At 38.5% G+C, this 16182-nt stretch overlaps 1 protein-coding gene across 1 annotated transcript in view; it reads left to right on the top strand.

The window, feature by feature from the left end:
* The first annotated feature begins 2187 nt into the window (after positions 1 to 2187).
* IARS2 (isoleucyl-tRNA synthetase 2, mitochondrial) overlaps positions 2188 to 16182 on the top strand; it is a 44018-nt gene continuing 30023 nt past the window's right edge. Inside the window, exons 1-9 of the mRNA XM_086342733.1 lie at positions 2188 to 2561; positions 4314 to 4436; positions 9228 to 9387; positions 10262 to 10410; positions 10494 to 10543; positions 10625 to 10734; positions 10822 to 10912; positions 11258 to 11373; positions 15850 to 16019. Of these exons, the coding sequence (XP_086198859.1) occupies positions 2295 to 2561; positions 4314 to 4436; positions 9228 to 9387; positions 10262 to 10410; positions 10494 to 10543; positions 10625 to 10734; positions 10822 to 10912; positions 11258 to 11373; positions 15850 to 16019 (1236 nt within the window). The 5' untranslated portion in view covers positions 2188 to 2294. The remainder of the gene's footprint in view (positions 2562 to 4313; positions 4437 to 9227; positions 9388 to 10261; positions 10411 to 10493; positions 10544 to 10624; positions 10735 to 10821; positions 10913 to 11257; positions 11374 to 15849; positions 16020 to 16182) is intronic.

Below are 16182 nucleotides of genomic sequence, written 5' to 3'. Positions count from 1 at the left end.
TTTTTAAGCACTTAACCAGATTCATAAAAGTGCCTGTGACTTTCATTTGCCTGATAAGTCCTGGAAGATTGTCTTCCTAGTAGAATGTATCATATTAGTTTTTTTTTTTTTTTTTAAGCATCGAAAAAACAACAACAACAACAACCCAACCTAATTACGATTTTTATTGCAATGCTGAAAGTTAAAACAAGCCAAAACAAAAATTGTCTGTGTATTTATTTAGGCTGTATTTCTGGTGCACGGGAGAGCTGACCTGTGGTGAAAACAGCACTGTTTTTTTTTCTTTTTCTTTTCTTCCCAGTATTCAAAAGCATGGCACCATGATTAGAATATGACAGAATAAAATAATATGGCAGAGTTAATAGCAAAGGTATCAGTTGCAACAATAAAGGTAAATTGTTTAAACTCATCCATTTAAAGACAAATTTTCTGATTCATTAGAAAGCCAAACCCACTCTTTTATCAGAGTAGAATTCAGGGTGAGAAAAATTATCAAAGGAAACAGGGAGTTTGCATTGTTAAAGGTATCCTTCATATTAATAAATATACTTTATTTTTAAACATTTTAAAATTAAATAATCCATGACCACAGTCTCATTGCTCAAACAGAAAAAAACTGAAAGACTCCACAGCCATCTGCTCAGGCCTTTGCTTTTTTCGCCCTAGTTTCATATGCTTTATTTTCTTTTCAGTTTTTTAAATTGAAGGAAGATTCATTAAGTTCTATAGTGCTTTACAATTTTCAAAAATTTCATGCAGAGTTTCTTATAATCCCATAATAACATTTTTCTCTCTGCTGCTATATTGCCCGCCATCACTAGTTTTTCTATATTTATGTCTGCTTTTCTGTTTTATTGACTAGTTTGTTGTATATTTTAGATTCTATATATAAATGATATCACACAATATTTGCCTTTCTCTGACATTTCGCTTAGTATAATGACCCCCAAGTTCATCCTTGTTGCTGCAAATGGCAAAATGTCATTCTTTTTTAAGGCTGAGTAATATTCCATCGTGTGGCAGGAGAAATATCAATAACCTCAGATATGTAGATGACACCATCCTTATGGCAGAAACTGAAGAGGAACCGAAGAGCCTCTTTTTTTTTTTTTTTTTTTTTGAAGAGCCTCTTGATGAAAGTGAAAGAGGAGAGTGAAAAAGCTGGCTTAAAACTCAACATTCAAAAAACCAGGATCATGGCCTCCGGTTCCATCACTTCATGGCAAGTAGATGGGGAAACAGCGGAAATAGTGACAGATTTTATTTTCTTGGTCTCCAAAATCACTGCAGATGGTGACTGCAGCCATGAAATTAAAAGATGCTTGCTTGGAAGAAAAGCTATGACCAACCTAGACAGCATATTATAAGGCAGAGACATTATTTTGCCAACAAAGGTCCATCTAGTCAAGGCTGTGGTTTTTCCAGTAGTCATGTATGGATGTGAGAGTTGGACCATAGAGAAAGCTGAGCAGTGAAGACTTGATGCTTTTGATCTGTGGTGTTGGAGAAGACTCTTGAGAGTCCTTTGGACTGCAAGGAGATCCAACTAGTCAATCCTAAAGGAAATCAGTCCTGAATATTCATTGGAAGGATGCTGAAGCTGAAGCTCCAATCCTTTGGCCACCTGATGCGAAGAACTGACTCACTGGAAAAGACCCTGATGTTAACATTGATTGAAGGCGGGATCATTGAAGGCGGGAGAAGGGATGACAAGAGGCTGAGACGGTTGGATGGCATCTCTGACTGGATGGACATGAGTTTGAGCAATTTCTGGGAGTTGGTGATGGACAGGGAAGCCTGGCGTGCTGCAGTTTCCATGGAGTCACAGAGTCTGATAGGACTGAGCGACTGAACTGAATTGGCAAATTGCAGTCCAAATGGATGGGGATACGCTGTATGTGTAAATTACACAGCAATTTTCTAAGACTTGGAATGAAGAGAAAGAATGTAAAATATTACATTTATAATTTTATATTAATTACATGTTGAAGTGGTAATGTTGGTTATACTGAATTAAATAAAGTAAACTTTAAAAGGAACGCGCCGTGATTGAAACGTGAGCTTGTGGTGCGGGCCACACCTCTTCCCGCCCTCGTAGTCGAGAAAGCTGCCGCCAAGATCCGGATGTGGATCGCTCCCCGGCCCGCGTTGCGCTCCCCGCCTCTTCCCCGCCCCGCGCGCGTGCGCACTCCCGTAAGGCTCGTCTCCGTACTCTAGGCTCCCCGTTCCCACAAAGCCCGGCCGGAGCCGAGGCCCCGGCGCCCTCCCGGACGCTGGGGTTGGCTTGGCCCGCCATGCGTTGGGGGCTGCGCCCTCGCGGTCCGGGGGAAGCGGCCCTGGCCGCGGCCTGGAATTTGTGGGTGCCACCCCGCCTTCCTTGTCGACCTCGCTGGCGAGGGACAACTGGGAGCCTTTTGGTGCGGTCAGTCACCGGGGCCAGTAACCAGCCGCAGAACTCGAGTAATGGCAGCTATCGGGACACGGTGTTGCTGCCGCAGACCAGCTTCCCCATGAAGCTGCTGGGCCGCCAGCAGCCCGACACGGAGCTGGAGATCCAGCAGGTACGGGCGGGCCTGTGCTCCGCGGGGGCCGGGAGCGGGGCCTCGGGAGGGGTCACGGGCCCTCCCTGGAGCCACGCCTGGGCCACCCACATCCAGGGCAGGGCAGGGCAAGGCAGGCCCGGCCGCAGGCTCCAGGCCCTCTTGGGCCAGAGGTGTTGCGATCAGACCAGTGGGAATCATGCACTTCCCACAGGTTGTTCTGGGTGAAAACACAGGTGCAGAAACCTCTAGACAAGTCCACTAGAGGTGGCGGGTTCCAGACCGGAGTGCTAACCCGGGTCTTCTGCATTGTAGGCAGAGCCACCCACCTACCGTCTGAGCCACCAGGGAAGTCCAGCGGTCAAACAGCTATGCTCAGATAGCATGGATGGAATACAAATGCCAGTTTTAGCTTATACAAAACTAGTCGAATTTAGTCCAGTGATTTTGTTTAAAGTAAATTAACATGTACACATATAAATAATGCGATCCTGAGAAGAAGTTGAAGTTCACTTTTATGGTATCAATAGGTCCTTAGTTGGAAGGTGGCTTGTTTGAAGGGTCAGGTAGCTGTGGTTACTTCGTCTCAGTCCTCTTCCTCACCTGTGCTTCTGTCTCCTGTATTAAACTGAACTTTCTAAGGCCAGAAATTCACTTGTTAGTTTGTGTAATTCTAGGGTCTTTAAAAATCCCTGATATTTTGGATATATGGGATTCATGGGGTCGGAAAGAGTCGGACACGACTGAGCGACTGAACTGAACTGAACTGAAATATGCTTAGCTTAAATATTCTTATGACAGCTCTCAGAGTTCTAGACTCATAAGCCTGTTTTGGCCATCTAGTTTTTTAAGTGTTCCATCCAGTACCTTCTGTATTTCTGAAATTGTGACAGTTTCAGATATCTTCTTGTATAATCTTCACACCAGCTTGGTGGGTTGAATATTATTAATTTTTTTTTTTTTTCAAATGAGGGAATAGGCCTACAAAGGCAAAGTGACTTGGCCATCGTCACACAGAAGATGAGGGAAGGGGAGTGGGATTGCAATCAGTGTTTTTCCAGACTGAGAGTAGCAAGTGTTGAGGCCAGAGCATAACAGGAATAAGATATGAGAGAAAGTGTGTGTGTGTGTGTGTGTGTGTGTGGTGGGGGATCTACAAGTCCTTCAACATGGAGTGGAGGGGGATGGAGTTCTGAGACAATGACCAAGAATTCTGTGGTACTAAACCTGTGTAGGGCTTCCCAGATGGTGCAGGGGTGAAGAAATGCTTGCCAGTGCAGGAGACACATGTTCAATCCCTGGGTTGGGAATATCCCCTCAAGGAGGGCATGGCAACGTACTGCAGTATTCTTGGCTAGACAGTCCCATGGACAGAGGAGCCTGGCAGGCTACACCCCATGGGGCTGCAAAGAGTCCGACATGACTGAGAGACTAAGCACAAACCTTTTAGGGTGCTGTACACCTTCATACAGAGCTTAGACTTTAAACTGAAGTCTGCAGGGTAACTGTTGAAAAGTTTTAAAAGATAAGTACTCAGATGTGTATTTTATTTATTTTTTATGTTATTAGAAGGAGTGAAGTTTTTTTTTAATAAAACATTCTTAAACTTATTTTCTAATTGGAAGATGTGCATTTTAGAAAACTCACCTTGTGTTTTAGAGTTGAAGATATTGGAATGTGATAGGAAATAAACTGGTGCTGAGTGTTATTTATGGCAAGATTAAAGTGTATGTGTTTATGTGATGTGCAGACATTGTTGTTCTTTTTAAACAGAAATGTGGATTTTCAGAACTTTATTCTTGGCAAAGAGAAAGAAAAGTGAAGGCTGAATTTTGTCTTCATGATGGACCTCCTTATGCAAATGGTGACCCTCATGTTGGACATGCTTTAAATAAGGTAATTTATAATTTTGGTTATAAGATGTGAGGGAAAATCTTTATTTAAATACACTTTGGAAAAGAGTATATTCTAACATTACAGCAATTATGTAAATTTGCATTGACATAAACTAAAATGTCTTAATAGAAAGCAGCAATGAACAGTTTTAGTACCGTGTGAAAAATAACATCACTGGTATTTGCTTTGAACTTATTTTATGTTAATAAGTATCATATTATTCAATAAATAATTAATGAGCATCTGTTATGTGCCAGATATTGTCTAGATTCTGGGGATAACAGTGAACAAAATAAGGATAAGTCCTGTTTTCATGGAGCTTGTGATCTAAACAGGAAGGCACAGAAGGATAAGTAAAATGTTTAATATGGTAGGTAGTTGCTAGAGACTGAATATTTGTCTCCCTCCCCCTGCAAATCATATGTTGAAACCTAATCTCTAATGGTGTGTGGAGGTGGGGCCTTTGAGAGATGATTAGGTCAGAGAGCTCCCTTGTCCCTGTATGCTATGTGAGGTTACAGTGGGGAAAATGGGGGTCTATGAACCAGAAAGTGGCCCTTACCAGATACTGAATTTGCCAGCCCCTTGATCTTGGACTCCACAGCCTGTAGAATAGTGAGAAAGACATTTCTCCTATTTATGCCACCCCATTTATGCTAATTCTCAGACACTCTGCTGATGTCCAAGAATTGCTTGGTTGTATGTGTGGGAACCCCCCCTGCCCCCCACCACACACACAATCACACATACAGACAGACGTATACACACACATAGAAATTCTTCTCAACCCAAACTGACTAAAAGATAGTAATAATAAGTACTTTAGAAGAAAATATAAGAAAGGGAAAACTAATAGGGCAGGTCAGTTGGGCAAAGTGCAGTTTTACTGAATTGATCTGGGATGCCCCCTTCACTGAAAAGATGACATTCCTGTAAGGTCCTCAAGGAAGCAGGGGGGTAAGCTGTGGGGTATTTGGGGTAAGTATAGCTAAGTGAAAGAGGAGAGTGAAAAAGCTGGCTTAAAACTCAGCGTTCAAAAAAACTAAGATCGTGGCATCAGGTCCCATCACTTCATGGCAAATAGAAGGGGAAAAAATGGAAATAGTGGCAGACTTTATTATCTTGGGCTCCAAAATCACTGTGGATGGTGACTGCAGCCATGAAATCAAAAGATGCTTGCTCCTTGGAAGAAAAGCTATGATCGGCATATTAAAAATCAGAGACATCAATTTGCTGATAAAGGCCCATATAGTCAAAGGTATAGTTTTTCCAGTAGTCATGTGCAGATGTGAGCGCCGAAGAATTAATGTTTTCGAGTTGTGTTGCTGTAGAAAACTCTTGAGAGACCCTTGGACAGCAAGGAGATCAAGCCATTTAATCCTAAGGGAAATCGATGCTGAATATTAACTGAAGGACAGGTGCTGAAGCTGAAACCTCAATACTTTGGCCATGATGTGACAAGCCGACTCATTGGAAAAGACACTGATGCTGGGAAAGATTGAGGGTAGGAAGAGAAGGGGCAACAGAAGATGGGATGGTTGGATGGCATCACTGAATCAGACGGAGCAAACTCCGTGAGATAGTGAAAGACAAGGAAGCCTGGTGTGCTGCAGTCCGTGCGGTTGCAAAGAGTCGGACACAGCTTCATGACTGAACAATAGCAATAGCTAAGTGCTTCCCATGTGGTTCAAGTGGTAAAAAAATCTGCCTGCCAATTCAGGAGACACAGCAGACACAGGTTAGAGCCCTGGGTCGGGAAGATCCCTGGAGTAAGAAATGACAACCCACTGCATCTGTGTGTGTACTGAGCATACACACACAGTGCCAAGTACAAAGGCTTGAGGTGAATTTTCTTGGTGTGTTTGAGGAGGATAAAATGAGGTTTTGGTATCAGGGTGATGCTGGCCTTCCAGAATGAAGGCTTCCTGCCCTCATCACTATTTTGGTTTCTATTGCTATAATTTTTTTTTTTTTTGCCAATTGCAAAATTTCAGAAGGTTGAAGCATAACAAATTCTTCTATGTCTGGCTTCTTTTACTTGTGCAGTGTTTGATATTCATACATGCTGTTATGATGTCAATAGTTGATTCCTTTTTAGTTGTCAATAATTGTAGAGAAGCATTCCATTGAGAGAGTGTACCACAATTTATTTACTATTTTTTTCAGTCCTTTATTTTTATGTGTACTTTAATGGAAAGTTTGGAGAGGACATGACCTTGGACATCTGTCTGTATTTTCACCACCAGAAATCTGGTCATTGAACAAGTCAGTGTTGCTATTAGAGCAGAATTATATTATAATATGTATTACATATTGTATTAGACCTTCCATGGCGGCTCAGACAGTAAAAAGTCTGCCTGCAATGCAGGAGACCTGTGTTCGATCCCTGGGTTGGGAGGATCCCCTGGAGGAGGGCATGGCAACCCACTCCAGTATTCTTGCCTGGAGAATCCCCATGGACAGGGGAGCCTGGTGGGCTATAGTCCACAGGGTCCCTGAGAGTCAGACACGACTGAACGACCAACACTTTCTTTAACTTTCTTTCATTGTATTAGACCATTTAATTGTATTGAAAACTTCTAAAACTTTTGAGATGTTACACATATTGCACATTCCTTGGTATAAAGTTTGTTTGCTTCCACGGAGGCCAAATCATGCTGCTTGATAGCTCATTTTCAAATTATTAGGCATATTACATCAGATGGTAAAAAAAGCATTTATTTCTTTTCATGGATAGAACTGAAGTGCTTTTTTTTTTTTTTTTAAGTGCACACTATTTGAAAGCAATTTCTTTCAAATTTTGTTTTAGTTAGAGTTTATATTTGAAGTAATTATAGATTCAAGTGCATTCGTTAAGAAAAAAATAGAGAGGATTCCGTATACATTTTACCCAATTTCCCCAGTGGTAAAATCCTGCAAAACTGCAGTATTATATCATAACCAGAATGTTACATTGATACATTCAAGATACCGAACATTTCCATCAAGAATCCCTCATGATGCTCTTTTATAGCTATATTTATTTCCCTCTTTTCCCACCATCTCCTTAACTGTTCTCTACATCTATATTTTTGTCATTTCAAGAATGCTATATAAATGTAATCATACAGTTTTGGGGGGTTAACTTTTTTCACTCAGTGGTATATATTGTATATTTACATCTCAATTTGGACTAGCCAGTTTTGATGCTTATTACTGCTGGTGGCTAGTAAGGACTGTATGAGATATCACAGTCTAGAGCATATGTGCATGCTTTCCTTTATTCAGTTAAGTACTTGTAGAATAGGGTGTATATGCTTAGTCGTGTTCGATTCTTGTGACCCTGTAGACTGTAGCCCGCCAGAGTCTTCTGTCTATGAGATGCTCCAGGCAAGAATCCTGGAGTGGGTTGCCACTTCCTTCTCCAGGAGATCTTCCCGACCCAGGAATCGAACCCAGGTCTCCTGCATTGCAGGCGGATTCTTTACCGACTGAGCTACGAATAGTGGCAGTCACCATTCTAAATGCTGGAAGTTTACAGATGAAGACAGATGGGAGCTCTGATTTCAAAGAGTTTGTATTTTCCAGGAAGGGACAGATAAATAAATAAAACAACTTCAAATAGGGATAAATAGAAAGGATGTTATTTATATTGATTGATGTAAGTAATATACATAACAAAGAGTATACAAATCTTAAGTATGTATCAGTAGATGAATGTTTTTGTTATATGACTACCCCCAGATTGCAAGGCCCCCTGCCCTTTGGTAAGAAGTCTAAAGGAGTTTTACATAGAAGTTGTGAGAGGAATGTGTATTATCTTTTCTACTTTTGAGAGACATGGAAGGGAAGATATATTTTTCTGGACTACTGCATTATTTAATTTTGGGAAGAAGGAATTGAGCCTGGAGCCAAGTCTGTCCTTTGCCTTTGAGCCTCCATTTTTCAGTGGGTATATATATTTTTTCAAATTTGCTGCCCGGCAACCCACTGCAGTACTCTTGCCTGGAAAATCCGATGGATGGAGGGGCCTGGTAGGCTGCAGTCCATGGGGTCGCTAGGAGTCGGATAGGATTGATCGACTTCACTTTCACTTTTCACTTTCATGCATTGGAGAAGGAAATGGCAACCCACTCCAGTGTTCTTGCCTGGAGAATCCCAGGGCCGGGGAGCCTGGTGGGCTGCCGTCTATGGGGTCGCACAGAGTCGGATACAACTGAAGCGACTTAGCAGCAGCAGTATCTTAAGATGAGCTAGTAAACAGTTACAGAACTTTTCTAAGAGATCTACTGTGTTATTTAGGGTTTTAGTAGTAACAGAGTTAAGCATAATATTTCATACTCTAAGGGCATTATAAATTCTGCCTTGATTCTGTAATATTTATGAGCTAAATATACATAATATTATATATAATATTGGATTATTCACATAAATAATTTTTTTCCATGAGAGTAAAGCAAATTATAATTTTTTACTCTAATTTTTAGGAAGTTCAGATTATTTCTTAAAGTGGTAGTGTGGATTGCTTATTTGCATACTCCAACTTAAAAAAAATTAGTAATCTTGGATATAATGTTTTTCACTTTGAAATCTTTTGTAATTTGATTTCTTCCTGGGGGAGTTAATGACATTTTAAAAATCAGATATTTGTTATGCTTGTATTTATGTAGAACATAAGTTGATTTAATAGGTAATTCTATATAAATCCTTTAAAGTTGGATTTTATTAGTGTTTTAAAATGATACTAAGAGAACATAAGTTGTAGGCCACATGCTTTTTGTATGAATGATGATTATCATTTCATCTTTGCAGATTTTGAAAGACATAGCCAATCGATACCATATGATGAGGGGTTCCAAAATACATTTTGTTCCAGGCTGGGATTGTCATGGGTTACCCATTGAAATCAAAGTATTATCAGAACTTGGTGGAAAAGCTCAGAATCTTTCAGCTATGGAAATTAGAGAGAAAGGTAAGTAATCTCTATTTCTGTTTCAAAATGTTATTTGTAAACCATAGTTCCTTGGAAAAGTCAGGACTTTATCAAAGACACTTGTTGCTTTTTGTTTTTTGCTATTGTTTTTTCACTTATAATGAGATCAGTTGGAAACCACTGTGTCACAGAAGATTCAGATTTTGTGTAATTGACTTTTGTGAGAACTTTGAAATTATTATTTTTGTTATTGTTTTTATTTACTTTCTTGGCTAGAACCTGTTGACCTATACCTAAACCAAAAGTAAATTTTAAATTAAAATTTATTTAGAAGTCTCTTTTTCGGTCCTTTCCTTCAATAGAGTGAGTCAAGGAGGACTCGTCTGATCTTATCTGTTAAACTATTGTATAATTGGATATGATTTTGAAGATCTCATACTTCTTGTGAAACAGTATGATTGGTTACACTAATTAATTGTGTGTGTGTGTATGTAATGAAATAATTATTCTCTGACGTTTTCTTAAATTATGAAGTAAGAGTAACTTTTCCAGTTTGTTTTTTTTAAATGTAAGATCATTTTATGATCTCTGAATAATGGAAGAGACAAATTTTTATAATTTTTGTATATTTTTTTATAATTTTTAAAAATTTTGAAATTTTAGTTAATTTTAGAATTTGTTGTAAGTTATCTGCTGAATACTTTTAACTTTGAGGATAACTTTACTTTTAAACATTTTTATAGTCTAAATTTTGTGTAATACCTGCATTTAGAGAGATACATGCTAAGCTGTATTCAAGAATTTTAACTCATTTTCAAATTGTGTGTGATGCTTTCATTTAGAGATATACATGCTAAACTGTGTTCAAGAATTTTAACTCATTTTCAAAAGGCTTTTTGTTTATTGATTTTAGCTAGATCATTCGCCAAAGCAGCAATTGAGAAACAGAAATTGTCATTTATTCGCTGGGGAATAATGGCAGATTGGAATAATTGCTACTATACTTTTGATGGGAGATACGAGGCCAAGCAGTTGAGAATTTTCTACCAAATGTATGATAAGGTAATAAAGTTTTTTTTTCCCTTTGAGTATGTTGAATTACCTGTTACAGAATTCCAGCTTTCATATATCTTTGTCTTTTATAGGGCTTGATTTATCGATCTTACAAACCTGTGTTTTGGTCTCCTTCATCAAGGTATTTATGTGTTTTGGGTAGCTAAAGTGGAGAATTTTGTGGGACTTCCAAATATTTATGTTTAATGTTTTTAAACCTTAGGACTGCATTGGCTGAAGCAGAACTTGAATATAATCCGGAGCACATCAGTCGCTCAGTGTATGTAAAATTCCCTCTCCTGAAACCTTCTCCTAAGTTGGCATCTCTTCTAGGTAAGATTTATCTGTTGTTTGAGTTTATTAAACTTAAGGAATTAAAACATTTGATTTGCTAGCATATTTGAAATTTTATTTTCACAGATGGTTCATCTCCTGTTAGTTTTTTAGTCTGGACCACACAGCCTTGGACAATTCCAGCCAATCAAGCTGTTTGTTACATGCCAGAATCAAAGTAGGTATATTACAGCAATCTTTGTTTTGTCCACAAATAGGATCAGTTCCATTTTTTAGCATTATTTTGATCTTATTGCATCCTCATTATCCTCTTAAAATTAGTGAATTATCACTTAGTTTTTATGTTCATATAGATTTTATTAAGCTTTAGAGAATACCACTTAAGACCCTATTTTCCAGCTTCTTTGGAAAAGAAAACAGAAATGTAAGGAATGAAGTCCTTTGAAAATAGTACTTTTTTTAATCTTAGTTAGTTTTTCTGAAGTGATTCGAAACGTTTAAAATGTTATCTGTGGTTTTTCCTTTTTCATTGTTAGCAGCTTACTCCTCAATTTTATTTTAGGTATGCTGTTGTGAAGTGTTCCTCATCTGGAGACTTGTACATTCTAGGTGCAGATAAAGTAACATCTGTTGCTTCTACTTTGGGAACAACATTTGAAGTTATTTCAACATTTTCAGGTGAGGATTTACAGATACTCTGACAGTCAAAGTCATTAGAATACTGGGTTGATCTGCGTTCAGTACCTTGCTGAACATTGCTCATTGTGAATAAAACAAATATGGCTTCTGCCTTTCTAGAATATATTTTATATTGATCAAACTGAAGGAGAATATACATTAAACATGATAGGAGCATAGAAAATATGAACATTGACAAAGTCACAATAGTTGAAAAAAAATTTTTTGACAAATATCCAGTGGAAAATTAGAAAAATGTCCTCTATACAATATAAAATGTGCAAATTTTCCTTTAAATTTTTATTCAAAAGTAAATTACTGAAAACTATTTTTATCTGATTTGATCAAAAGAGCTAGGAAGGAAATAAATCCCATTTATTTTGGGGTATATGATTTTAATAAGGAAACTGAATAAATTCTGAAAGTTATTTCCAAGATAGCATTTCTGTCAAAAGAATCCTTAGTAAGCTATAATTTGGGACTCCTAAAGTAGTGGCTGATTTTGAAATATAACTATGGAAATCTAAGGAAGTTTAAAATAACCTTTGATCTTTAGGGATGGTATATCTTTGAGTTTCTTATGAAAGAAAAAAGATCACAAGTTCAGTTCAGTTCAGTTCAGTTCAGTCGCTCAGTCATGTCCGACTCTGCAACCCCATGAATCGTAGCACGCCAGGCCTCCCTATCCATCACCAACTCCCAAAGTTCACTCAGGCCTCCCTATCCATCACCAACTCCCAGAGTTCACTCAGACTCACGTCCATCAAGTCAGTGATGCCATCCAGCCATCTCATCCTCTGTCGTCCCCTTCTCCTCCTGCCCCCAATCCCTCCCAGCATCAGAGTCTTTTCCAATGATTCAGCTCTTCGAATGAGGTGGCCAAAGTACTGGAGTTTCAGCTTTAGCATCATTCCTTCCAAAGAACACCCAGGGCTGATCTCCTTCAGAATGGACTGGTTGGATCTCCTTGCAGTCCAAGGGACTCTCAAAAGTCTTCTCCAACACCACAGTTCAAAAGCATCAATTCTTCGGCGCTCAGCCTTCTTCACAGTCCAACTCTCACATCCATACATGACCACAGGAAAAACCAAAAATGGAAAGATTGTCCAGCTGAATAGAGAAGACCTCAAAATGTATCAGTTCAGATATAAGCCAGTTAGAGGTTTAAACAATCTTAACAAAAATCAAAAAGTTTTTAATGTCAAAGGCATAAAAGAAGCTGCAGAATGTTTAGTATTTAATACCATTTGTATCTTATTGGTACATTTGGTAAGTTAGAGGATCTGGTATATTCTTAAGTCCATACCCTTCACTCACCTCTTTTTTTAAAAAAATTGATATATATAGCATTGTATTAATTTAGACATTTGGTATAATGATTTAATATTTGTATGCATTGTGAGATGATCATCATAATAAATCTAGTTAACATCATCATCACACATAGTTACAGAGTTTTTTTCCTTGTCATGAGAACTTTTAAGGTCTATTCTCTTCAGTTCAGTCACTCAGTCATGTCCGACTCTTTGCGACCCCATAGACTGCAGCACGCCGGGCTTTCCTGTCCATCACTGACTCCCAGAGTTTACTCAAACTCGAGTCGGTGATGCCATCCAACATCTCATCTTCTGTCGTCCCCTTCCCCTGCCTTTAATCTTTCCCAGCATCAGGGTCTTTTTAGATGAGTCAGTTCTTCGCATCAGGTGGCCTAAGTATTGGAGTTTGAGCTTTGCAGCAGCCCTTCCAATGAATATTCAGGACTGATTTCTTTAGGATGGACTAGTTGGATCTCCTTGCAGTCCAAGGGACTCTCAAGAATCTTCTCCAACACCACAGTTCAAAAGCATCAATTCGTTGGTGCTCAGCTTTCTTTGTAGTCCAACTTTCATATCCATACATGACTATTGGAAAAACCATAGCTTTGACTAGACGGGTCTTGTTGGCAAAGTAATTTCTTGCTTTCTAATATGTTGTCTAGGTTGGTCATAACTTTTCTTCCAAGGAGCAAGCACCTTTTCATTTCATGGCTGCAGTCACCACCTGCAGTGATTTTGGAGCCCCCCAAAATAAAGTCTATCACTGTTAACTTTGTTTCTCCATCTATTTGCCATGAAGTGATGGGACCAGGTGCCATGATCTTAGTTTTCTGAATGTTGAGTTTTAAGCCACTTTTTTCACTCTCCTCTTTACTTTCATCAAGAGGCTTTTTAAGAGGTTCTGTTCTCTTAGCAGCTTTCAAATATACAATATAGTATTATTAATTACAGCCCACCTCTTTTTTAAGTGCAGAAGATAGTAATAGACTTCATTGACATTTTAGATGTTGCTACAGAAGTTGAATGGCATGCTCAAAAGGTTTGTAAAAGTATAAGGTTAAATTTAAAGATCCTTTTTCTAGACTGCTTAACTGTTTCAAATTATCACTTTGTAGAGAACTGATGGATTGCCATTTTGATCCACCATGTTTCAGAGCAATTTGTATACTTTTCATTTCTGGCTGAATAAGAACAGCTGGCTTTCTATTTACTAAAGTAGTAGGAATGTTGAACAGCTGAAATGGAACATTTTTGGGGGGATAGATTTTCTTTCCAGAAAGAAATGTCAATTGTTTCTCAATCATCTGGGGATCTTTGTTGGGAGGTGAGGAAGAGTATTAAGTATTATAAGCACTAAGTATTGGGGCTGAAGGAAAGTTCATAGATAAAGTTTACTTTGCTCCAAAGCTGTGGTTTCCATACTAAAAATGCGTAAAGAGTACAGCACAAGGTTGTAGAGACTGGTGTTACTTGTCAATCTGATTTCTAGAAAAGGAATCAAAACACAAACTAAAGAGTTGATTTCTCTAAAAATCAGTGCTGACCTTTTCTCTCTTAACAGCATTAAAATTTGCATGGAAAAGAATGCATCCTAAAGTAATTTTCCTAGTAATTCAGGTATTTCCTGGTTATAAAATGCCAAGTCATCCAAGTGAGACAGCAAGGAAGGCTTGTGATTTTCTTCAGAAAAGGGAATTTTGTCAGGATTTTATAAGAAAATGTCAGTTTTTCTCACACCTCTTACCCATTGTGCTGTTTTAAGCAAAATGAAATCAGCAAAAGAGCTGTCTTTTCTATGAAATGTCCAAAGTTAAAAGATTTGTGTTCTTCTGGTGATATGTGTAGGCAGTATAGTTTTTATTGCTCTATGGCTAGAAAAAAGGATCATAGAAGTGGAGAAATTTATAAAGGCAGTTTTTTTTGTTGTTAAATATCATTTAGTTTGGAAAGATGAAGAATGATTTGTGGGGAATATCTGAGGCATAAGGGGGCCATTGACCATTCTTCAGTTATTAATGCTAAGGACTAGATAGAATAAACAGACCTATTTAGTATGTTGGGTAAGTGGATGGGTAGAACCAGTGAATCATTTTAAAGCTTGAAACCGTTTATTTTTCGAATGTATGAAAGAAAGATTAGTTTGTGGAGCTCAACTCAAGAGGCAGTAAAGTTGGGAAACAGCAATGGTGTAGAGGGCTTCCCTGGTGCCTCAGTGGTAAAGAATCCACCTGCAGTGCAGGAGATGCAGGTTTAATCCCTGGATCAGGAAGATCCCCTGGAGAAGAAAATGGCAACCCACTCCAGTATTCTTGCCTGGGAAATCCCATGGACAGAGGATCCTGGAAGGCTATAGTCCATGGGTTTATAAAGAGTCAGATATGACTTAGTGATTACGTGATAACAACGACGACAGAAAACTTCATAGATGATGGGTATGGTATATTATTAAAGGGAGCTAGAGTTATGTACAATATTAGAGTCAGACTTGCCTTTGAACTTGAATTTAGTCATTTGTTAGCCATGTAACCTCAGACAAATTGCCTATATTTTCTTGTTTTCTGATTTGTAAATTGGAGATAACGTTAGCTGTTTTGTACTATTATGAAGGTGAGGTCAGAGTTTATGTTGAGTCCAGTGTACGGTGGGTACCCAGTAAATGTCAGGTATTATTTATCAGATCTTACCTTTTCAGGGTAACATTATGAAAAGCAACAGCAATGAGTTCCCATAGAGATAGTATTAGAACCTGCTGGTCGTTGACCCATTGATCTAGAATTTTTTTGTCCTCTGTTCTAAAAGGCACATAACTGTACATAAATTAGAGAAATGTTCTTGAGTTCATTTGATTATCTATTTAATTTAATAATTACCAGTACTTTAAAGCATTTACAGTGCAGCAAATATTGTGATATGTTACCCAAAATGCTTAACATGCATCAACCAGTTTATCCTCACAGCAGACCTGTGAGATACAAACTGTAATTACTTACAGTTTATAGATTCCTGAAAGTCGCAGAACAAGTAAAAGGGAAAGCCAGAATTTGAGCCCAGCCTTGTCTCAGATTTTGCTCCTCTCAGCCTGATATCTATTGCTTTCCTTGAAGAGATAGAAGAATCGCCATATAAAATAACTCTCAATTGTGCTTTTCTTTCCCCACAGGTGTGGACTTGGAAAATGGTTCTTGTGCTCATCCTTTAATTTCCGAGAGGGAGTCTCCTCTTTTACCTGCCAATCATGTGACCATGACAAAAGGAACCGGGCTGGTTCACACAGCCCCGGCTCATGGTATGGAAGATTACAGTGTAGCTGCTCAACACAACTTGTCCATGGTACTGCTCCTCCTTTTTCCTTTTTAATAATTGCTTTTGTAGAATTGAAGTGATAAACCCTAACATCTTTACTTTTTGATAATAAATGATAATTTTTGTCTTTATAGTTAAGTTGTGAAATGCTTTTGTGCAATAAATCTCATTAGCTCATACTAACTAAGAA

This window comes from Bos grunniens, chromosome 16, assembly GCF_055505025.1.
Source record: "Bos grunniens cultivar Pamir isolate PY7600 chromosome 16, Bosgru_T2T1.0, whole genome shotgun sequence".
Classification (NCBI taxonomy): Eukaryota; Metazoa; Chordata; class Mammalia; order Artiodactyla; family Bovidae; genus Bos; species Bos grunniens.
This window is presented reverse-complemented; position numbering and strand designations above follow the sequence as displayed.